The sequence below is a fragment of the Chlamydotis macqueenii genome, chromosome 4, assembly GCF_036417535.1.
Source record: "Chlamydotis macqueenii isolate bChlMac1 chromosome 4, bChlMac1.mat, whole genome shotgun sequence".
Taxonomy (NCBI): domain Eukaryota; kingdom Metazoa; phylum Chordata; class Aves; order Otidiformes; family Otididae; genus Chlamydotis; species Chlamydotis macqueenii.
The window spans coordinates 53879119-53904087 of NC_141559.1; the positions used below are offsets into that span (position 1 = coordinate 53879119).

The 24969-nt window shown below is 40.0% G+C and overlaps 2 protein-coding genes and 1 long non-coding RNA gene across 5 annotated transcripts in view; 1 reads left to right on the plus strand and 2 right to left on the minus strand.

The window, feature by feature from the left end:
- Positions 1–55, minus strand: part of LOC147600989 (uncharacterized) — an 85617-nt gene extending 85562 nt beyond the window's left edge. The window contains exon 1 of the long non-coding RNA XR_015258438.1: positions 1–55. This is a non-coding gene — a long non-coding RNA (uncharacterized LOC147600989).
- A 6245-nt stretch (positions 56–6300) lies between these two features.
- LONRF1 (LON peptidase N-terminal domain and ring finger 1) lies at positions 6301–24396 on the plus strand. Of its 2 annotated transcripts, XM_086746078.1 has the most exons (12): positions 6307–7100; positions 12226–12344; positions 14776–14898; positions 15506–15652; positions 16098–16335; positions 16421–16511; positions 17391–17505; positions 18097–18218; positions 20156–20314; positions 20428–20590; positions 20975–21127; positions 22637–24396. In XM_086746078.1, exons 1-12 carry the CDS (start codon positions 6485–6487, stop codon positions 22793–22795), a joined length of 2205 nt encoding a protein of 734 aa, XP_086602204.1. In that variant the 5' UTR covers positions 6307–6484; the 3' UTR covers positions 22796–24396. The 2 variants fall into 2 exon arrangements, with proteins under 2 accessions (XP_086602205.1, XP_086602204.1); XM_086746079.1 differs by lacking the exon at positions 20156–20314 and having other exon boundaries at positions 6301–7100.
- PAICS (phosphoribosylaminoimidazole carboxylase and phosphoribosylaminoimidazolesuccinocarboxamide synthase) overlaps positions 21002–24969 on the minus strand; it is a 51177-nt gene continuing 47209 nt past the window's right edge. For both annotated transcript variants that reach the window (XM_086746074.1, XM_086746076.1), the window contains one exon: positions 21002–21104. In XM_086746074.1, the coding sequence (XP_086602200.1) occupies positions 21056–21104 (49 nt within the window). In that variant the 3' untranslated portion in view covers positions 21002–21055. The remainder of the gene's footprint in view (positions 21105–24969) is intronic.

The following is a 24969-nucleotide window of genomic DNA, read 5'->3' on the forward strand; positions in this document are numbered from 1 at the left end:
CAGGCAGCAATGGCAGAAGGAAGGAGGAGTCCAATCAGTCCAAGGATTCTCTTCCTAAAGAAAAGACAAATATGCCTTATGTCATATCTGGAGCTAAATTACTTTTCTTAAAATGGAGAAATTTAAAATCAAGCCTTCTTGATTGCATTTTTAAGTTTGTTGTCCTGCACATACAGAAATATTCAGCTATCTTTTGGAATGTACAACCACATATCATCAAGTCCGGGAAAAGGAAAAATACAATGAACATAGAACAGGGAAATGAGTGACTCCACTCATTGGTGTTTCCAGGATAGTCAATATATTTCCACAATGCCAAAGTGTAATGGTTAAATTTAGGGAATCCCGCTCATTAACGGCAGTTGATATTAATAGCCATACAAATATATCCATATATATCCAAACATGCTAATATTAAGTGTGACAACTACGTAGCATTTTAGAAGGGGATACATTCAGTCCTGGTGCAAATAAAGGAAGGAGTTAACTAGATACTTTAAAATTACATGATTGCAAACTGTTTTTCAGTTTTCTGTTTTTCCTTTCCAATAATGAATAGAACTCCACATGAAACACCCCGGTATGTTACACAGTATGTACGATGAAGTTTGGTACTGTCCTGAGGCATCACGGTTGTCTAATGCTAGCCTGCAAGAAATGCAGCAGTGTTATCGAAATTTAACTCAGGCTAAGATACCAACACCTCAGTGTGCTTACAACTCACAGCCTAGAGTCCTCTCTTAACTGTCAGACCCATTTACCATTCTATTAAAAACGAAAAAAAATGGAGCAGGGCTTGCATATTCTATTAAATCACAGCCAGGATAACAGAAGGAAGCGAGAAAACCAATGCCTCCCATATAGCAACCTATTGTTGCTGTGCATCCCCATTACACAAAAAAAGATTCAAGTCAATAAACGGCAGAAAAGTGATCCTACCCAGCAAGAGACAGGGCTACTGAAAACAAAGACGACTCTGCTCAGTTCCTGTTACAGTTGTGCCACTATGAATCAAAGAATTCTGTAGTCTGTAAGAATAGAAACAATGTGTGAGATTTATCCCAAGGAACAGGACATTTAGCTGGGAGTGACACATCCTCATCCCTAATTCATGCTCTCAAGACAACTTAAATTCATGCAGTCACTCTTTTACGATAGATTACTCGGAGGGAGGAGATGGGTTTGAACACCCTCAGACAGAACCAAACTGAATCTTTCAACTCTTATATCAGTAATCTAACAGATTGGTTGTTAAATAAAAGGCTATTCAGTCTCCCCATCCTTCATGTTAAAAGTAAGCAGCTACACCAAACTAAGAATCTCTGAATACAGATGTGTGCCTGGTGTGGCCTGAGAATACTGACAAAACAGAGCCCTTGCATACCTAAGCTGATGATTGTAAATGGCTGAATGTGAAATAGGTGCTGAACACTGAATCTGCACAGAAGCAAAATCCTAGACACTCCTGAGACATAAATTAAAAGCAAGGAAGAGCCTTCTGATTTTAGGCATCAGCTGTGTGAGATTTCTCAGATCGCATTTTTGGAATTAGGCACTTGAATTCTCCCTAAAACCTGCTTTACGTACTTAAGTCCTTTATTCCATCTCGCCAATAAACACTCTCTCTCCCTGTCTTTACTCTGCTTGATTAAGTATTTTAGATCCTATTATGTTTTCCCTCCTTTTTTTATTTTTAATGAGATCCTTATATTTCTAACAGGTAATTAACTGTTTATCCTATGTGTAGTTTTTTTTTTATACTCACTAGTATAATTAATTACTAAATGTAATTAAATAGTTTACTAAGGGCCTTATTTCAGAAGTACTGAGAACCCACAGCTCAGATTTTCTCAAAGGGAATCAAGATCCCTTGGAAAACCCATACTGAACAGAAACATACAGAAATGCCAGAGATACTGGCAGCAGTCTAGCCCTCTTCAGCTCACTTAACATCTGCAGATCAAGCTACAAATGCAGCTTTGTGGACTCTCATACCTAAAAAAAATTTACTCACAGACAACTTCTGCCCAACACAGTGTTGCACAGACAAAGGTTAGTGCTTGTTTTCCTGCAGTGATGCTGAGCATTTTTCCACTTAGAAGTATGCCTGCCAGAACTATCTCACTGAAGCCCCAAAGGTCTACTAAGCAACAAAAACCAAACTGAAATAAAACAAATCTAAGTTGGTTCTGAGCATTCCTTATTTCTTAGCCAGGGCTGAAGAGACTCAAACATCATCAGCTAAGGTCTTCAAAAGCCATTCAATAATTGTTTGGGTTTTCTTTTTTTAATATGGTTTGAGATTTCTTTTTTAAGTATATTTGTTTTTTTCTAGAAGAAAAAGTGTTAATAGTTTCTTGGGAGAACAATCTGTTCTCAGGAACATTATGGTTTGGGGTTTTTTTTAAGAGTATGACTTATTTGCCTAATCTAATCTTTCTCCAATTAATTTTATTTTGCCTTTGCTACACGTATCTTGGCAGAAAGTTACAACAGCTGGATAGCTAGCTAGCTACCTTCAGAGAACTAGATGGAAAACAGCCAGAAAAGCCACATTTATCTTAGAATATAACTACCTTCTTTGGGTTAACTACTTTTTCTTGGGATATATGCCAAGAGAGACTGTAAAAATGGGACTCGGCTGCAGATTTCCAGCACACAGGTATTAATTTTTAGGTTTGCTGCCTGTTCCCTTAGCTTGGGTTGGTTTTCCTTCTTTTTGTTTATACTGCTGTTGATTTCTGAAGCTCTTAAATCAGAATAATTTTATATAATTTACCTAAAGTGGGGTCAAATACAAATTAAAACTATTTTATTGCCATCTCAGGTTTAATTGGGTCGCACACACTACTTGTACAAGGAATTGCTTACAGAGATATTCAATCAACAGCTTAAAAAGCATGGGAAAAGCAGGTACTTCTACTTCACTGTACTGAAGGCATAATACTTTGTAGGTACCTTTCTGATCAAGGACAACTAAGACTCACATAAGCAGTTGTAAAATACTGCTCTGCAGCAGGAAGGGAAAGGACAATCCCTGAAGTCTTCCTTAGAATGGCTCACGTGAATTGTGCAATGAAATGGCTGTGTTTTGTTTTAAAGTATCATTTATCTGACCCTACAAGAAGAAAAAAAAAAATAAAGGATTTTTGTGTATGCACTATTTTTAATGGAGTGGTGGTGGAGCTATGTGCGTTATCTAATCTAGTAAAAAAGTTGCATGTCTTTTTTTTTCCTCTCTTACATAACTATCACATCCTGATGGTAACACAGTGAAAGATTCGAAAATAAAGGGTTTTTTTCTTGCTTAGTTAAATATGCCAAAGGTGAAATAATGCACCAAAACCAAAGCTTGAAAAATCAGCTGTAGCTTAAAGAACGACCACACTGGGTAATACCAAGGTCCAACTAGGCCCAGTACTCTGTTTCCAACAGTGATCAAAAACAAACATCTACAGAATAAGGATGAGGTGAATATACAGTCAGATTTCTCCCCAAATAATCTCCCAGATTCCAGAGATCTGTGTCTCGGGAATTTCCTGACACAAAAGTGATTATTTTTACATAATAGATTTTTTTCTATTAACTTCTTTATACTCTTCTTGAACTCAGCCACAGTATGCCAGGCTGCAAAATGAATTTACATCCAGAGGATTCCCTCTATTCTTGCAGCATACTGCTGACATGTATTTAAGAACAAAGTTGAAGTCTGTATCTTTAATCTAATCAACTTCAACAACTTTCTACAACCACATGGAACAAATTTAAGCAAAAATAAAACTTTTGTCTATCTGAACCTAGATATTTTTTTTTCTTAATGCTCAGAAGTCCTAAGTTTCCAAGAGAAACCTAAGACCATAAGGGTGACTACGAATATAGAGAACCCCATGTATCACAAACACAAGTAGACGGTGAGGGGTTACAGTGACAGCAAGTACTACAAGCAGGAAGAACTAGCTCTGAAGAAAAGTACTAACTAGAAATAGTTTTCTACAACTGGTGGGGCAGGGTAAAATGTCAGGCTCCCTATCCCATCTATTCTATTAATCTATCCTACCCCAACTCCCTTCTTTCACTGCTTTTAATTGTTTTGAAGTGAAAGGTGATGCGAAAAACCTCAACTCTTCTGTTCCAAGGCTGGCAAAGCCATGAGTATTTTGCTCCTGTACATTGGGAATTCCGAAAAATAATTGATTGTACCTGACAGTATTGCTTGAATCATCAGTATAAATGCTAACATACAAACTTTTACAGGAATCGTTGGAAGTGGCACTGATGGAAAGAAATAGGTTTTCATTTCTACTTGTTTTTAATCGTTCCTGCAGACGACAACCCTACTATCCTAACTCCAGCTTTTTAAGGAAGTCCCACAAGCCCTTGAACTTTGTCCTGTTTTATTTTTCTTCTTCATTTCCATGAGTAATCTAATTAGAAATGCATAATAAACTACTGCTCTCTCTAATGATGGCCCGCAGTATTTCTTTCAGAGTTTTACTTCTGTCCAAATTCGCTGTCTCCCCAATACTTTGTGAAGGGTTGACTCACACGCCACATGTCTAAAACAGAATTCATAACCCATTATAACCATTTAAAATAACACAAAGCATTCCACCTCATCCCACCACCATGTAAGTTCACACTACAGGCATCTCTTTTACTTTGATCTTTCCTGAGACTGTCACTTCCTAATTCACTCCATTTTTTTAATGGAGTCTCTAAGAGACTATCTTTCCTATCTCTTAATGTTTAAAATATGTTCTCCTCCATATTCCAACTACCATAACATCTTTTTTTCTTTGAGTTTAGGAACTTGAAAGCCACTGTAAAGACAAAGGGTGTGGTTTAGAGTAGCTGAGTTCAGGCAAATTACCTGGATCTAAATCCAGATGCTTCTGGTTATTTCCACTCATGGCATCTTTGCCTATAGCCCTTTTAACAGCCTTCAGTATCATCTTCTAACCTCTTATATGTGAAATATAGCTGAGGACAAATATAGCTGTGTTCTTTTCATAAGGCCATAAATTAATTTTCCTGATATGTAAGTCTTGCCTGGAAGGTTTTAGAGGAACTGTTATACCTTTAAAGGTCCCTTTCAGCCCAAACTATTCTATGATTCTATATTTATCTGAGACTTCTGGATTTACGACAGGCTTCTAAGTTAAGGGGGAAAAAAAACCAACATCCCAGCAATTGTGAATACACAGCACTTATGCAATAGACTTTGAGCTTTCATAAGAGGCTGACATACAGCTGGAAACCCTAAGCATTTCCCTATGAAAATGCGCTGTGACAGCTATTTAGTTTAGAAAAAGTAGATCAGGTACTTCCCCAAAAGCGCTCGACTTGCTATTTCACACTCGTGGAAAGCAAAGTTTACGGCACCAGCCGGCCGCTCTGGCACCGCGGGTCTCGACAACGAACGCACCGGAGCCCACCGCACGGGCATGCGGGAAACATCCCGGAAAGGAGGGGGAAATACAAAACCCCTGAGGACAAAGAGCTTTTTCTTAACCTTGTAACTTTTACCGTGTCCTCCATTACAAAACTTGACGCAGAAGGGGGCAGCCCAAGCGGCCGCAAAGGAGTGTGAGCATCACCTGCCAGGTGAAGCCTTCGGGACACCGACAGAAACACCCCCCCTCCCCGCCCCCCGCTGCACTCGCAGACTGGCTGGGGACCCCTCTCCCCGCCCCGCCGGCTCTGTCCCTTCGCGCTCCGCTGCTTCCCCGCCTCCCACCCGCCAACCCCGCCCCAGCAGCGCCCGAGCCCCGCGGCCGCGCTCACCACAGCAGCCGCTCCTCAGAGCGGCGCCGTTCCCTACAGCCCGGTCCCTCTTCCCCGGCAAACCACCACCACCCTCCTCCTCCTCTTCCCCCCGGCCCCGCCGCGCTCTCCCGCAGCCCCGAGGCGGGAGAAGGCTGCCCTCAGGGTTCCGCTGCGGGGCGGCCGGCGGGCCCCGAGGGGGCTCTGAATGGGGCTGCGCCCGCCCGCCGGGCCCTCCCGCACGGCCCCACCCCCCCCTCCCCCCGCCTGACTCACTCCCCGGCCGCCCGGCGCCGGCCCCGCCCCGCGACGGCTCGCGCGTGAGGCGCTGTTTTGTAACCTTCCACCGAACCGTGCCTCGCGCTCCTCCTGCCCCGCCCCTCCACGGCGTCTCCCTCCGCCAATGGCCGGCCAGCCCGCCGGTCAGCTGACGTCGCGTTTTATGTAAGCCGGCGGGGCGAGGGCGCGCGGCGGAGAGGTTTGAAAAGGGAGGGAGGGGGCTGCGCGCCAGCCAGCAGCGCTGGGCGGGGGGGACTGTGGCCCCAGGCCGTGCACGTGACAACCCCCCACCCCCCGAGGGTGCCTTGCTTCCTCCTCCTCCCCGCGCCGCCAGTGCCTCAGCGCCGTGCGCCGAGCCGAGCCCAGCCCAGCCCAGCCCAGCCCGGCGGCCGGAGCGGGAGCGCCACACCCCCCTCCTCCCCTTGCTGGAGCCGGGCAGCCGATGGCGTTCTCTCCCGTGGCCCTGGGCCCGGAGGTGTCGCCGGAGCCGGGCGGCAGCGGGAGCCCGGGTGACGAGGCGGATGGAGAGCGGGAACTGCCGCCGCGGCGGCTGGGCGAGAGGCTGGTGGCCGGGAACCGCCTGAAGGAAGTGGTGGGCGCGTCCCTGGCGCCGTTGTGCCTCGGTCCCTTGGCCGGACCTCAGCGCCTCGGGACCCTGGTGGACTGCCTGGTGCTGAACTACCGCCTGCGGCAGGGGCTGGGCTGGAGCCGGGGCCGCGGGGCCGCCGCGGAGGGCGAGGGACCGCTGCGTTGCTGCGGCTGCGGCAGGTTCCTGGGAGAACCGGTCACCGTCCCGTGTGGGCACACCTACTGCCGCCGCTGTCTCCGGAGGGAGCTGCGGGCCCGCTGCCGTCGCTGCCGGGACTGGCTGTTGCCGGCGGGGGGCACCAGCACGGCCGCCGCCCCGCTGCGGACCAGCGTCGTCCTCAACCAGCTGGCGGAGAAGTGGTTCCCGGGCGAGTGCGAGAGGGCGAGGACCGGTAGCCGGCTGGAGGAGCTGCTGGCCCAGGGACGCTTCCGAGAGGCTCTGGGCGCCGCCAGCCAGGCTCTCCGGGCAGGTAAGGCTTTTGTGGGGAGCCGGCTCTTCCGTCCGGCCGCCGGACTCCCGGCGGGACAAGGGCGGGTGGCAAAACACGGCCGGCACTGGAAGTGCGGCGGGGTAGGTGGGTGTGCGTTTGCTTCCTGCCCTTCGGCCCCTTTTCCCTCCCGCTGAAGCCGTCAGTGCTCGGAACGGACCGGCAAAGAACACCCGAAGTTTTCCCGAGTTTGCCGAGGGGATTCAGGGAAGCTCCCCGTAGTCCGAAGGGACCGGTTATGGGACGCGTAGCTGTTGGGACCCGAGCTGAGCGCCCAGCCTGGTAGCGGGGAGCGCTTCAGAGGCGCTGGGCGAGCGTCCGACGTGGGCTTCTTCCTGCCCTTTTATATTTTTCCCTCGCATGCTTTAGTGGGACTTGTTTACAGGAGAGTTTGTGGGCTTTGTTTTGTTTCGCGTTTAGTAATCGCTGTGCACGGGCAAGAGAAAGTCTCTTGCTGCGTTTAACCTTGTTTCCTGAGGGAGACCTATTTTCACAGACGTGAGCGTCACCAAGACAATTCCCAGCAGGCCGGGCCCCGTTGCATAAGCAGAGAGGCATGGAGGGGGACAGGTTGTGTAATGGCAGTGACATCATAGGTGGGTGTGGTTGGAGTTTTGTAATGCACTGTTGAGAGAGGGTGCAAGGGCGGGAGGTAGAGGCGCGCCTTTAGGCTGTCCTCTCTGGGTGGCCAGCAGTGTGTCCGCGACCATCAGCGCTTGAGATGCCGTCAGTTTTTTGGAGTTCGGTCTTCGTAGAGGGAGTCAAATTCGTGTGATCGATATATACCTAGATGGATCCAGTTACAGGTTCCTCTGTTAGTTTTATTCGACTATGGATTTTAACACCTGGTGACCTGTGGGGTTCCGTTTTCATGTGTCCCACTTTATTTCAGTTCAGAAACTTAGGAATTAGTGTTTTTACAGATTAAGCGTGTTACATTTGTACAGTTGTCTGCAGTGGAGAAAAAAGCAAAAGCTTGCATAAGTCTAATCCTTCCAATCTGTTCTGGGGAGATATGTTAGATCTAGTTCCAGAATAAACTGTTTTCAGTGTAGGTGGGATTAAATCTCAGATATATTTTATATACCTTTTAGCAACCTAATTTAAAGAGGTTTAGTTGTGGCCTTCAATTCTGTGTTATTTGCTAGAGTGTTTCCAAAATGTTAGGGTATGGGATAGATGTGACCTGAGAAAGTGGCTGATCTATTTTAAATCTTGGACCTATAAGAAGCAGACTTTTTTCTTTGTGTGTTCTGAACGACAGCATTGATTCATACAAGTCACAAAGAAATGGAGTGAAAACTCAGTGGCCTTCAGGTTACAAACTGATGAATCCATTATCAGTCACAGATGTTTACAGGTGTCCTGTTTCATGTTTCAAGATTATTTTGAAAGAGAAAAAGATAAATTAATTCTACAGACTCTAGTTATAATTTTTCTTTTATGGATTTAGCAATACCATGTAGATATCTGTGGGGAAGTAATTTTAATTCCCTTTTTTTTTGTGAAGCTAAATCTTAAATTTTGGCTTTGAAATAGCTTTAAGATTTGAGAACAGTTATCAGCTGTGATGCTTATCCACAATTTTATTATTCAAATTCAGTACCTATGCTAGAAGCTCAGTTTAAGATCCTTCGTGCAACTATTTCCTGTGTCTCCAGTCCTGAGAACTATTGGTATTCCAAGTATTCTGATAAAGATACTGAAGAACTTCATGAATCAGAATGCCGATGTACATTAAATGTCAGTTTAGAGCTGTGGGCTCACAACTATAAATTGAAGGTGATTTCAGGCCAATAGAGAACTAATTAATAGCCACTGGTATACTTTCTATCTTCCTCCAGAACATGAATTCTTGAAAACACCTAGAGGTGGAAAAGATGTAGCATAAGAAATGTATTTATGTTTAAAATCATTCATGTTCCCTTTCAGTGTTTCCTCACTGCTAGTTCATCTTTGTTTCTTTTTAATGCAGGTAGTTAAAAAAAATGCATTAAACATAAATCTGATGTCCTAAATAAAGCATTGTCACTAAACGTTTATTCAAATGGCATCTTTTTGTAACTTTCTTACATTTCTTGAAACACTGGAAAGATAAATATTTGCCATGGTGTAAAAGTGACTTTTGAAAAACCTGAGGAATGTTAACATTCATGTAGTAAATATGTTCCTTGCAGGGGCTGAAATTAAAGGATTTGGTTAAAGCAAGGCTATTGGATTAAAATCTGAGTGCAGCTTGTCTTTAATAGAGTATCCTGAAAAACACAGCTAATAGGCTTGAGTTGGTCTGAATCATAGACTCTTTCCTGCTGGAGTGGGCCTCAGAAGGTCTGTGACCAGTTAATCTCCTGTTCAAAGCAGAATAAACATTGAGTTCAGAGCAGTTTGCTTAAGGTTTTGTCCAGCTGGGTCATGAAAACCCACAAGGACGAAGATTCCGCAGCCTCTCTGAGCAACCTGCTCAAAGGTTAATCATCCTCATAGTGAAAAATTTTCTCCTTGTTTCAGTTTATAACCATTGTCTCTTGTTTTTCCCCCATGTACTTCAGTAAACAGTCTTCTAGGTAGTCTCCACTTGGATTCTGGAAGGCTGTTGGGTTCTCCCAAGGCCTTTGGGAATTGTTTCCCACTAAACAAGCCCAGTTCTCTCAGCTTCTTCTCATGGGTTGTTGTGTTCCAACCCTTGATCATCGGGGTGACCTTATAGTACTGTATTAATAAATACTGTGTCCTAAAGCTTTTCCGGATAGTGGTTGTGCTGTGCATGTCTTTTGTTTTTGAAGAATTTGCTGTATTTTTAAGAACCATGTAAAAAGCATGCAGGATGAGACCAGAGATAGTCCCATTTAGTAGTATGTTTATGCTGACAGTAGCCAGGAGCAGATGCTTTGGAAGCAGTATAAAAAAAAAGAATAAAGCAGAACTCATAATGAGTGGATGTATACAATACACCTTTGTATACTTTCCTATTAATGCAATAATAGTTGGTACGCACAGTTCTGCACTGAAAGTACTTGGTGTCTTTTTTATTAAAATAATTTGTCTTTGGGTTTGCCAGGAGTGAGTGGTTTCTTTATTTACAATGTATTAGGTTACTGAAATTGAAAATTCAAGCACAAGTTGTGTTTCTGCTCTGTTTAGTCTTTGGTCTAAGTATTTGAAATAGTTTTGCATCCTTCCTTTAGAAACATTGGAAAACGATGCTTTCGCAATTACAAAGCCTAGAAATTAAATTATGATTGCAAAATTGGGCATAGATGTTGAGGTCTTTTGGTCTTGCAAATGTTTAAACCTAATTTGTTTTAGGTATTGATAATTCATTGTCAGTGTTTCTGTGGGTTCAGCAGCAGAGTTGGGGTCCTAGTTCCTTGGTTTAGCCCTTTGTTTTGTACTCGTTCAATTGGAACAATGCTTTTCTCTTTGAAAAAGAAATAGGACAAAATGTCCAGCTGCTGTAGACTTGATCTCACATTTTTGTCTTCAAACTACCCCTCGCTGTCTCTCCCGAAAGGAAGGCTCGGAGGTTCCTCAGGTCATGTTCTACACTTGAAAGTCTGAAAAAGATGAGCTTCCTCTGATTATATGCGAGTAGGTAGCTTATCAGAGAACAAAGACCTGCACTTACTACTACCGCTGAAGAAAATAATTTTGTTTGATATTAGCTCTGCTGGACACCGGAGTCAAATACAACAGAAAAAAAACGATCTGAAGAGTTTGACCTGAGCTCCTGCCTTACTACACTGTAACAATCACAAAGCACAAAGCCACAGTAAAGCAGGCTTCAGAGTTGTTCAGCTTGCAGAATTAACTGTTTAAGTTAGACAATTTCTCAGACTTGTGTTAATACAAGCATTTTATTATGTCGAAAATAAAATAAAAAACCTAAACCAGCCAGATTTGGCAATATTTGTATTTGAAGGGAAACTATCAACTTGAAAGGCAATACTTCAGTTTCAGCTGTGAAATCTTCTGTCAGTTTTTATTTTTTTAGCATTGTGAATCTACAGAGCAATATGTTGGAATGTTGTTGACCAGTCTGGCTTTTAAATGTAAAACAAGCTAATGTTGGAAATTATGAAAATTTAAACCAGACATTTCAAATAGATTGAGATAGAATATCAAATTGAAATTATGCCTTCCCAAGAAAAATCTTGTTGAAACAAACTTGAAGAACTATTTAATTTCAGTATTGTTTACAGTAGACCAATGTTTGACTTGTTTCTCTCATTCAATTAAGAACACAGGTGTATTTAAAAAAAAAAAATCAAGAACAAAGCAATGTACTGGCATTTTTTCCAAGCAACAACTACAGTTAGTGGCATTATAAAAAGCATGGGTTTAGTGGCATGGGGATGGGTATGCTTCCCATTTTGAGGTTGCTTTACTAAAAGTGCAAAAAGCTGTATGTTGGGCAAGAGAACTTGTCTTTACTGGATAGAAACTAATGTTTTCCCATTGCAGAGGTTCCACTAGTACAACTTCTTACAATGGAGCTGCCAGCTGGTGTAAAGGCTTTCTGGTATTGCCCATCTCTTTTCAGACCACAAGGTGATAAAGCCTACTTCTGGCATTTACCAGATGGATACCATTGTGAAAGTGGCATCTGTATCTCCAGCCATAGTTGGAAGGGTTTGGACATTATAAAAAGAAATGACAGTCCAAAGAAAAACTCAAATATTTGAAAGCAGACTTTGTAATACTTAGACTTTTTCATACAAGTGCGATGAATTTCCAGATTTCTGTGGTTTTGAATGGGTGTGCTGTAAAGCTAAAGTCTACTTAGTCCTCAGTTTTTGTTGTCACAGCAGTACTGAGCAATACTTTATTCTGTCAGTCTCAGTGTTAGATCTTTTAAAATATATTTTCTTCTTGCTGCAAGATATATTAGAGGGTACAAAATTTTATCTTTAGCTTGAAATACCTGAGCCTGGAATTACTGCCACTTTTATTACCCAAACAGTGGGGGGTGGGGGAGAATGTACTCCAGTAATTTTGAAACTGTGGTATAAAAAAAAGTGTGGTTATGACATACCACTATGAAAACATATCTAATTGAAAATTACAAATTTCTGAATTATTAAAAATGGTACTTAATTTTTGTTTTCAGATTCCAGTGACTTGATGCTAAGAATTTACAGAGCTGAGTCATATGTTGGCCTCCAAGAATATAAAACAGCCATAGAAGATCTAAATTTTGTTATTTCTAAAATGCCAAATTGGCCAGAGGTAAGTTGATATGAACTCTCCATTTTTCAAATCTGTGTTTATTTGTAAAATTAATGAATTCTAAATAATACTTGCATCAAGTGAAGAACCTAGGTCAGCTACCTTAAATGTTGTCTTGTAAGACATGCAAAATGTTAAAGGGTGTCTTAAAATAGTTATTTATACGAGACAAGCTATTGATGAATATGGCAGATTAGAGTTGATTGATGAATCTACTTGGAACTATTAATTTAACCTTCATTAAAAGTTTCAAGTATCTTTATTTCATATCACAACATGAGATGTTGTCTTTGGACAAAGGGTTAAGTGCGGTAGAACTGACTTTTTGGGAAGCATTACGAAGTACTTCTGTGCTCTCTGTAGTTACTTGCTATTTTATTTCTTTATAAGAACACTTTTATGTGTTCTCTTAAGCGAAGTTTTAAATATTTACAGACTTAACTTCAGCTTAATGTTATTTGACTGGATAGCTGGCTGAAATTGTGCAGCTAGCTTTGTTTGAAAGCAAGACTTCTGAGGCCTGTACGTTTGGTAGGTTGATGTAATTGAGTTGTAAAATTTCTTACACTATGTACAAGTTAATCCTTTTAAAGCTCTGCGCTTCCCTGAAGTGTTTATACTTTGATTGTATTTCCCAGTCAGAGCATTTTAAGCATTATCTGATCCTTGAGAGTATCACATGAGATGAGTGAGCACTGTTGCCAGTCAGGACTAAAATTCTTGGCTCTATGTTAAGTCAACATTTCTTTCATAGTTTTTTAGTTTTATTGGTAAAAGTTTGCTATATAAGTAGGACAACACAGTTTTCTTTTCCAAATGCTACCAAAAAGTGAAATATTTAGCACAAGCAATAAATTTCTTTTGCAATAGTATTGGCTAAAGAGTGTAAGTATGTGTCTGGGACCTTTCCTACTGACTCCAATACTTGGAGTTGGGATGGTTTATGGTGATGTAACCTGTAACAGCTGGAATTTGGGGTTTGCTTTGTTTGTTTGTTAGTTTTTATTAAGAGAAGGACACTTCACTGTTGTAGCTTGAAAAGTTTTTCTTGAAAAAGCCCAAAGAAACTCAGTGGGTACTGAGCTTTCCAAATAGTGCAGGCAGCTGGAGTAATTTGCCTTCAGAGCTGTAAGATATTGCATATTACAGCACTGTCTAAACTCTAAGCACAGCAGGCACAGCAAGATCTTGCCACACAAGGGGAGATTGCTGCTGCTGTCTTGGTCTCTCCTGTGTTCAGCAGTTCCATGGCTACGGCAAATTCAGAGAGCATCCTACTTTGACCTCTCAGCATTGGTAGTACTGTCTACTTTTTTCTATATGTTTGGAAAGAAATCTAATTTCACTTAACTGAGCTTGGTCTGGTGTATTCCTCTAACAATTCTTATCTCTGTAGGAAAGTAAACCATCTGTAAGAGGAGGATTAGCATACTTTCCTTCTTCAGGATACATCTTAATGAAATTGCCCAAATCCATCAAAGATGATGCATGCATTCATCTGACAGCCTTGTTTAACAGACTCTAGTGTTAATACTGGCAGTCGTTCCATAGAAACTGCACTGTTGTGGGTTTTTTTTGTTTGGTTTAAATTCAATTTTCTGGCCCGTTATCCAAAATCTCATATACAACTAGATGTTGTTTTATCTAACTTTTGTTAGATAACTGTTGTTTTTAACTAACTTGTATTTATATTACTGCAAATGAAACTTTTAAAAATTGAGATAAGTTGGATGATGGACTTCTTAGTTCCGATGTTATCTAGCTATAGGTAGATTCAGCAGAATTCAGTAGTCTTTTCTCCCTTTTTTTTTAGAAAAGAGATTTTTTTTCTTTTTTAAATTTTTCCTAGCTGCTCTCTAGTGTTCAAGAATAAAATACAGTTGGAGGAAGCGATTCCAAAAGTGCATTTTTTTTTTTGTGTTAAGAGCATAGATGAAGATATGTGTAAGGGATGCGTGGTTGTGTGGATTGTTTTCTTTGTAGTTAACCTTCTCTTGCAGGCTGGAACCATAAGGCTTTTAATGAAACAAAGGGCAAAAAGGGTATCCTGTAAAGTGTTGTATAAGGTTGTGTAATAATTTGCATTGCAGATCCCTGTTCTTCCCCTCCAAAGGCTCACAGAAAGGGGAAATTAATGCCTTTAGTGAATTCAGATCTAGTCCAGTTTTTAAGGCTTCATGTAGGCCAAAACAAATTAACTGGAAGGAGACAGACACCAGGCCTAGCCCATGACTCTTTTCAAACACTGTAGGGGATGTGTGTTGGACAAGGCATACAGATCATCCACACTGTGCAGAGCTGAAGTTTGTTGAAGAGTTACATTCTTTTTGTCATGGAGGGTTCAAATTCTACCTCTGTTGTAATGCCTGTAAGATGAATGCTGCAGTTCTACATACTCTCTAGAAATGCATTCATGGTATTTGTTTTTCAGGTCTACTTCCGGAAGGGAAAAGTGCTGCAAGACTCTGGCTTTGTAGGTGATGCCTTACAACTGTTTCTACAGTGCTTAGCCCTTGATGAGGACTTTCTTCCAGCCAAGCTAGAAGTGGAAAGGGTAATTTTATTTATGAAATTCGATTACTGTCTCTGATTTGGCTCCTTTATAAAGCTCCCATTGTAGTAGACTTTGAGCATCTAAAAATCTTCAATGCATACAGAGAAGTTTCAGGTAGAAGACTAGTTCCTTTCAAGATGTGTCATACTGTGTTGAAGAGATGGTCCTAATGGACAAGTTTTAATTACATGTTACAAAGAACATGTGCTTTTGAAGTTACTTAATTAAAGTCTAGAAAACTAGAAAGCAGGTGGCAAGTTAAATATTCTGTGTTGAACTCTTCTGTGCCCAGAGCACAATAGTTTTTCTTTGATAACAAAAATTTACATTGAAAAAACTGCATGATAATGAATTGATAATGTCTTAACTCTGTTTGGAGAGCTTACTTACTTGTAGTAGAAAAGATTTCTAGATAAATTTCTTTTTACAGGTATGTAGGTTTCTGCTTGTTCTCAACTGTTCTTTCTCAGTTACTGCTTAAATAAAGCTCTATTTATAACAATAACTTCATATAGATTGAATTCTTACTTTTGGTATGCAGTTTTAAGAAAAAGGACCTAGACGTAGCTTTATTATTGTTATGAACTTTTAGCTGTTTGTTTTCTAGACATTGCGTGATGTGCTGTCACCAGAGAAGTTAGGAGAGAGTCTGAAGGAATCTGCTTGGAATTCACCACATACTCAAAATAAACCTTTTATACTTGGTTCTGAGGTGACTGGGTCTTACTGCAACTTACAGCTTTGTCCTGAGCAGGTAACAAACTATAGCATAACCTTTCTCTGGCTGATACGCAAACACTGGATGTTCTGATATCTTTATTTATCATACTTTCCAGCCTAAATGCTGACTTTCTGTAATTGGCTAAATTGGAAGAAAAGAACTGTGATTTGGGGATAATGTATTTTCATTTGGAGTATTAGACTCCTCATGCAAGTGAACTACTTATCAGAAGGTACTGAGATTTTATATTGGTGACTTCCAATAGAGAGAAATACAGTTTTTCTTCTCTTTGAAGCAGATGAAGATTTTCAAATTCTTAATGTTAAACGAATTTGAATACTGTCTTGACTTACCAAACTCTAGATAACTAACTAACTGTGGGTATCAATTTGACTTATATATCTTTGCATGTTAACATCTTAATATAGTTAATTTGTGTTACTCTTCAAGTACAGTTCAGTTCATCTTACTGTTCTAGAGTTTAGGAGGATCAGAGGTACTGGAGCCTGTCAGTGGAAACTTAAATCGTGCACAATCTGCCCATGCTCTTAACTCCACAAAAGACCTTACCAGGGAAGATGGCTTAAAGAGAGTGTCTTCTGAACCTCTTCTCTCTGGGCAAGAAAAAGGTGCTTTGTTGAAACGAAAGCTTTCCTTCTCAGAACAGGATACAGTTGTATGTGAAGACGGAAGAAACAAACACAAAAAGCAAGGAGGTAAACAGTCACCTACTTTGAAATTTAAAGTATTTACTGTCTTGTACCTTTCTTTGAAGGAGTATTTTGTTTTACTTTTCCTTAGAAAGTACAAAAAGGGACATTACACTGGCTGTTGGAACAATTCCAGAGGATTTGCTTGATGTATCAGATTTTGAGTGCTCTCTGTGTATGAGGTAAGATTTCCTCCTTGATTCAGTATTTCTGCTATAGATGCTTGGCCACATATCTGTTATGCATATAATCTGAGGTACTTACAGGTTGTGATGAGTTCTGATATCAGTCAATAATTTTCAGCCTTCCTCTGTCCCTGCAGTTAAATACTTATTTAAATGTATCACTTGCTATAGTGGTATATAGTACAGCATTATTTTAATCAAACTACCTTTTAAATTAAACGTGGCATTGTTACCTGGTGATCCAAAAAGGGCAGGATGTTTTGTGATTAAATGTTAAGGTTTTCTTCAGTCAATAAAACTGTGATTTATTATTTGTGGAAGGCTAATGCTTAGAAGTATTGCCTGTGAACCTCCTATTTGTCTAGGAGATGATTTAGATACTGCAGAATGTTAGTGTAGTTAAACGTAGCCGATGTATCTGGAAGCTCTTATTGAATCATCTTGGTTTTCAGAATAAATACCTTAAAACATATGGTGTATACTAAACTGTCCATAGTTGTTACTAGTATGTAATACGCTATTAAAACAACTTAGCTCCTCAAAGAATCACTTAATTTTGTGTATTCTGAATCTGTATGTAGTGAGACCAAAATCTTTGTACATTGGGATAAATGCTTAGATATTTACAATGTTGAAATGTGTCCATATTGCTCAGAAAACACAAAAAAATGAGTGATGTGGTGGTAAATGGAAATAAACTGCAGTGTAGGGGAGAAAAAGTAGAATAAGGAGGCATGGGATTAATTTTCACTGCTTTATTATGGTATAACTAGTCTTAAAAATTAAAGAGGTCGATCACTGTTTTTTGTTTTGGTTTCGTTTTTTAGCAAAATGCATACTTGCCATGGTATCTAACTAATAATAACTTTGTTTCAGGCTGTTCTTTGAGCCAGTGACAACCCCTTGTGGACATACTTTCTGCAAAGGTTGTTTGGAACGCTGTTTAGACCATGCTCCTCAGTGTCCACTCTGTAAGGAGAGTTTGAAAGAGGTACTGTTCCTCTGTAGAGCTCACAAATACAAATATTGTATAATTTTAAAGGCTGTTTCACTTAAACTCAACAACTTGGATTCATTTAGGTTATGGATTGCTGATAGAAAGGAGAAACTTGAGACAAACTTTGTCTGTACAAGTTGATTAGGTTTGACTCAGAGTCTTAGATGTTTTATGTTTCTGTGACCACCTACTTTATTGGTGTAATTAAATCCTGAGTGTTTGTAAACTTCAGTAACTATTCGGTAAAACCTCTCCGATTTCGGTACACTTTGCTTATTTGTATGGCTGTATAACCTGGGAAATCAATTCTGTCTTTGGTAAGCATAGAAATAAAAACTGAGTTAGGCACTCAAGTTGTCAGAGACCAAGAACTAAAGTAGAGAATCTCATCTTCAGATATTAAGAGTAACGTTAGGTGTTAAGTAATGAAACGAGAACTTCAGAGCTGTAAGTTTTCATGGGTTTAAATCTAATTTGTGACATATTTAATATATAATGGTTTTAAATGAAAGCTGCATTTTCTCAAGTCTTTTGTTAATATATTATGAGAAGAAATGTTAATGTATTGTTTTTAATTCCTTACAGTACCTTGCAAGCAGAAAATACAGCATCACAGAACTGTTGGAGGAATTAATAATGAAATACTTGTCTGATGAATTGTATGAGAGAAAAAGAATTCATGCTGAAGAAACTGCTGAACACTCAAAGTAAGCTTGCTGGTTTTTATCTAGAAAGCTTGAGAGATTAGTACGGAAATCCTTTTTAGAAATGTTTTCTCATTTTTGTGATTATTATGGATGCAAGAATCATAGAATCATAGAATCACATGGTTGGATGGGACCTATAAGATCATCTAGTCCAGCTGTCTTCCCACTACCATTGCTGCCACAGCTACTAAACCGTATCTTGTAGCTCCTCATCAAGCCACCTCTTGAACACTGCCAGGGACGGCGACTCTGCCACCTCCCTGGGCAGGCCATTCCAGTGCCTGACCACTCTTTGGAAGAAAAAGTTTTTCCTCACGTCCGATCTAAACCTCCTCTGGTACAACTTGTGGCCATTTCCTCGGGTCCTGCTTGTTGCCTGGGAGAAGAGGCCAAACCCCTGCTCATCACAACCTGCCTTCAGGAAGCTATAGAGTGCAATGAGATCTCCCCCGAGCCTCCTCTTCTCCAGACTAAACAATCCCAACTCTCTCAGCCGCTCCTCATAAGACTTGTGCTCCAGACCCCTCACCAGCTTTGTTGCCCTTCTCTGGACACGTTCCAGGGCTTCAATGTCTTTCTTGTAGTGAGGGGCCCAAAACTGAACACAGTACTCGAGGTGCGGCCTCACCAGCGCTGAATACAGGGGGATGATTACCTCCCTGCTCCTGCTGGCCACACTGTTTTTAATGCAGGCCAGGATGCCGTTGGCCCTCTTGGCCACCTGGGCACACTGTCGGCTCATGTTCAGCTGAGCATCAACCAACACCCCCAGGTCCCTTTCCTCTTCACAGTCCTCCAGCCACTCAGCTCCGAGCCTATAGCGCTGCATGGGGTTATTGTGGCCAAAGTGCAGGACTGGACACTTGGCCTTGTTGAACCTCATCCCATTCAGCTCAGCCCAGCGATCCAGCCTATCCAGATCCCTCTGAAGGGCCTCCCTACCCTCAGGCAGATCAACACCACCACCCAACTTGGTGTCATCTGCAAACTTAGTGAGGGTACACTCAATCCCCTCGTCGAGGTCATCAATAAAGATATTGAACAAGGTGGGCCCAAGTAACGACCCCTGGGGGACACCACTTGTAACAGGCTGCCAGCTGGACTTGACTCCATTAACTACTACCTGCTGGGCACGGCCCCCTAGCCAGTTCTTTATCCAAAGAAGGGTATACCTACCCAGTCCACAGGCAGCCAGTTTTCCTAGGAGAATACTGGAGTATAAAGGAGTATAAAGACATGTTAATTTGTCTTAGATGTGTATTTCTTAATTTTAATTTTTTTAACTACTGTGGGGAAAAAAAAATCACAGTTTGATAGTAGCAATGTGAGGCTCTTAAGTCCTCTATGAAATACATTTGCCCTTCTGTTTCTCTTTCTGTGCGCACTGTCAGGGAGCTTCAGTTTCAGCTTTGCTGGTGTTAATGGAATTGTTCTCTTGAGTTGGCTGCAGAATCTCAGATACTTGAATTTCTTTCAAAGCCATTCATGACAGACATTAATTGTATAAAGACAGATGTGATGAAAAGAAGTCATTGGGATTTTTTTGTAATCTTGATGTTTATCTCTAATAGGGTTCTTCAGATACATAGTGTCATATATTGTAGATACGAATGTTGGAAAGCTATTTAAAACTAAAAAATAACTAACACCGTTGTCCCCAAAACAAAGCTCTTCATCACTGACTAGATAATCACTAACTAGATAACTGAGGTTTACTGTCCAGTATGTATTCAAATCAGTATGTAGGTAGTCAGTCACTGTTCTTAGTATGAGTTTTTATTGCTTATGAAATTTATCACATTGTGCTTATTATTAAACTTTGAAAAGAGTGCTTTATGACCTTGAGTATAGCAAACATACTGAAAAATAGTATTGTCTTGGCATAGTTCGGTGATTAGATTTTTAAGCCACATAATTCTTTTGATGTTCTCTTGAAGCTTGACCAAGAATGTTCCAATGTTTGTTTGCACTATGGCATATCCTACTGTGCCTTGCCCTCTACATGTGTTTGAGCCAAGATACCGACTAATGATTCGCAGAAGTATGGAAACTGGGACTAAACAGTTTGGGATGTGTATAAGTGATTCTCAAAATGGGTAGGTTTACATCCTAATTCTAAGCTTCTCATCTCTTATGTCTTTTTTTCTAATTATGAGAAGTGTCCCTTCAGAAGTGTGTAATTGCATTACTGACAAGGTCTCTTTTCTAGTTTTGCAGATTATGGATGCATGCTGCAAATTAGGAACGTTCATTTTCTACCTGATGGACGATCTGTTGTTGATACAGTTGGTGGAAAGAGATTTAGAGTTTTACGGAGAGGGATGAAAGATGGTTATTGCACTGCAGACATTGAATATTTGGAAGATGTTAAGGTACCCAGAATGATGTCTAAATACCTGCTGGTATTATATCTCAAGATTTTTCCTTTATTTGTTCTCAAGAGCTCCGTTTCAAATTTTTAGGTCCCTAGACCACTGGAAGATTCAGTGCTAGCATGTGGAAGAAAAGGAAACTAGCTTGATTTTTTTATTATTACAAAGCAACAAAGAAATACTGTGGGGTTTGTTTGAACAATAGTTTGAAGCTGTAACTTTTAAAAATATCGCAGGACTTCTTTACTATTCAGTCATTAGCAATCAAAGTTTAGCAGAATGCAAGAAATGTATCTATAGTTGAAATGGAATGTTTCTTGATTTTAGCTTAAACACCTTAATTGTTTCTTTATATCTAATATTTTCCTAACATTCCTCCTATAGGTTGCTGATGAAGAAGAACTAAAGAAATTGAGAGAACTTCACAATTTTGTTTACAATCAGGCATGCAGTTGGTTCCAAAATTTAAGAAACAAATTTCGCACTCAAATTCTTCAGCACTTTGGGCCAATGCCTGACAGGGAGGAAAATATACAGGTGAGACATCATTTAGTAACAATTACTAGGTGCTCATTTCTAAAAATAAAAATTGTTAAAAGAAAAAAAACCACTTTTTTCCCATCTTCAAAGGCAATAAGGCTTGTTTCTCTTATCATAAGTAACAAAAGGCAATTCTGTCAATGTTAAACAGTTTTTGCAGAGAAGGATGATATGCTGCTATGAAGATAAAACTGGTAAAGTGAACACTTCTAATTTCCAGTAGCATATTAAACTGTTGATCTGTGTAAAGCTGTTGGAATTCAAATGGAAAAAAAGTGTATTTTCTTTCCTGTAACATGTGCAGGCAGTAATCTTCGGCAAAGAGGTAATCACAGATAATGCTTTCCCTCTTTCTAAACTAGTGCCATAAACTGCTGCAGCTGCTAGGTTTTGACAAATGTTTCTTAAAAAACTAGCTGCAGCAATCGATTTTAATTGTTACTATAAACAATTAATGGAGATTGGTGAGATCCTGAGAGAGGGGAGGCTAGAGCAAAGTAACACTAAAAAATACATAAAATTTGGCTTTCAAAGTTGAATTATATATGAAGTGGGATCTTACAAGACCCTGCCCCTTACTCATCTGATACATACTTTTATGAGACAATATTAACCAATCTAGGAGGACGGTAGACTTTCTGGAGGCCAGTGTGTGAATTCAGAAGTGACTTCAGAACAATTTATTAAAAGAAAAACAGATTTAAAACAACATACTAGGAAAGAGGAGTAAGTGTGCAAAACCAGGATAACTAGCAGGACAGCAATGCTGTGGGTTATGTACCCAAGATTTATAACAGAACACAAATGTGTCAGCTGTGTGATACAGATAAAAGGGAGGAAATGTCATACTGTAGTGTACTACTATCAGTAGTATTTTTGCAAGTCATTTCAGGTAACCTCCTCTGCAGTGATAGGACCTTTGCTGAGGAGTATTATGTCCAGTTCTGGGCATGACATCTAAGGCTTGGTGTAGAGAATTTAATAAAGTACAGGAAAAAGTTACATGCAGTGTTTCATCGACTTAGAATAAACTGATTAAGTAGTCCTGCTCTGTCTAGAAGGTAATGAGAAAAGAGTGGAATTGAGAGGTGGTAGAGTCATCCTTAAAATGTAACAAAGACAATCGTAATGAAAATGTTAAGCTTCAAGAATATTCAAGCCTCAAGAATAGCATGACAGGTAAAGGATTTAGTTTTTATCAGGGAGGTTTGTTATTAGATGACTGTCCTATACATAGCCATCTTTTCCCAAGGAAGCTATGAGCTTCCTTTGTTGCCTTAAAAAATTGCTTTACCAAGCTCAATTTAAGTGTACTTTGACTTCCCAGTTGGGAAGGGATCAGAAGAGATCCCTTCAGAACCCTTCTGATCTCGTTGATTTGGAATTTTCTAGTTAGTATAAAACTTTAAAATAGCCTGTCGTTGACGACTTTTGTCCTTTTGTGTCTTCATGTAAGTCAACTGTACTATCTTGGTAATGGGTAACAAACTTATCTTTTATGTTTAGGCAATGCCCAATGGTCCTGCTTGGTGTTGGTGGCTTCTGGCTGTTCTCCCAGTAGACCCCAGATATCAGCTGTCAGTTCTCTCCATGATGTCTTTAAAAGACCGTCTGATAAAAATCCAACATATACTCACGTATTTTTCTAGAGACCAGTCCAAATGACTAACCGCCTGGGTCTTCCTGAAAAGTTACTCTGTTCTGGTTGTAGTAGCAGCTGGAATTTTTGCTGCCTTTGCACATCTAGCACTGGTTTGAGAAGTGTAATGGAACTGCTTTTTCTCTCTCCTCCCCACTCTCCTGACTTCCTGAACCACGTGGTTCTTTGAATGCACACTTTCTGCAACTATGAGAGAAGACCACTGATGATTGCACAAAGTCAATCCAGCTAGATATGTTTTTCACATTATCTACATTACAATTTGCACTACATAGAAGAGAACATTTTTGAGATTTTTTGGCCACTGACTTTTTAAAGCTGTGGGAAGCGCAGGATATTAAGGCTGACAGTCCAAGTTTACAACATTGAGAAGGTATTAAAGGTTTTGCAAATGTTTGCCTCATACAACTGTTTGTTTGCTGTTTGCACAAATATTTGAATTATAGTATTGAATGTCACTGTTGGATATTACTACTTTTGTTGAATTTCCTTGACCATGAATATGGCACAGACTTTTAAGTTCTCTTGTAAATGTATGCATCACAAAACAGGTGATACTATGAACTGTATGCTGAACTGAGAGCCAATTTTAAGGAACAAATGCAAAAAAAAAAGGTACATCGGTCTAAAAATACTTAAACTGTGAATATGGTTTGCATACCTAAGCCTGTACATGTTAAAGAGGAAACTGAAAACTAAATGCTAGAACCAGTTGTATTTCTACTGGGCTTTTCAGGCTGGCTGTTCTTCCAGAGCACACACTTAGTTTATAGAGCTTAGAAGAAATCTTAGAGAGTGTGTGTGCGTGTGTGTGTGTATTGGGGATTGTGCATCCAGGGTTTAAAAGCTTAAAGTTTTATTTGAACTTTTTAAGTTGGTGCAAATGTGAGTTCTATGCCTTATTCATATCAATAGTAGAGCACAGTGCAGTGGCAAGGTTAGCATCATGCTGCCAATAGGTACTTTTTGTAATTAAGGTTTGCATATTTGTGAATATGTCTGATACTGGCTTTCTTGTATGTAAATCATTTGTAAAGTATTTCTTAAATCTTGCTTTTGCTAATATATTTAATTTTCAATAAAAGCTAAAAGTTTGTAATATTTTTATCAGAAACTAAAAATCACTTTCACTTTCCATATGCTTTTATTCTGGGATCTTAAGTAAATCCAGAAGCAGCTATTTAACCTGTATCAAGGTTGTGAGCACTCCATGATGTAATTGGTATGTACATAATTTGTTTCTGATTCTGTCTCAGACTGATTATTGGTCAGACAAGTTTTTTGCTAGTGTCCTCCTTTTGTATCTACTGTGTTTAAATTAAGGTGGTTTCAGGTATGAAGTTTGCATTTCACAAAACTTAAGTTTGTGGGAAACTGTTATTGCGGAACACTTAGGAATTTCACAGACCTGCTAATCAGATGCTCTGGCCCTTGTTCTCTTCTGAAGTTTGAGGCTTGAGTTATTACAGGCAACCCAAAATCTGCTGGGTCATTTTTAATGTGGGCTTCTATCTAGGGTGAACTTCCCCTTTATTGTATGAATAAAGTCCCGGATTAATATTGGAGAACTTTATTTGCTTAATAAAAGAATAAAGGAGATCCTCTATTTCTCCACTTCCATGTTATAAGCTTAGAAACTTAGTTTTTGCATCACCATAGTAGTCTTAAGAATGCAAGTGATGGGAATTTTTTTCTTGTCAGTGAAAAGTCCCTGTAGCTGGGCTTGAAATACCCAAATAATCTAGCGGTAACTTACTTTTTTTTTTTTCTCAACAAGAGCTTTAATTTTGAAACTGAATAGTCCCTATTTGTTGGAATATATGGTTTCTAGGTGTTTTTATACATTGCCATGAGTTTTTAATAAAATAATAATTCAGATAAAGTGCCAGTTGGCTTGCAGTATTGTGTGCATATATAAGTTCTACTTTGGGAATTGTAAGCCATGTAGAAGAAAACTAAAGAAACAGCAACAACAAAAAAAGCAAAGTTACTGTGATTAACACATGCTGCATTAAGACTGATCATAAATACTACTCTTCAGTAGCTATTCCACACATATGATCATTGTAGGTGCTGTTGGGAATGATATGAAATCGAGACTGGGGAGGAAAGATTTTTAAGGAACCTCTTAAGTTGGGATTTTTTTTCAAGTGGTTATTTTGTGGACCAGACTTTGTCA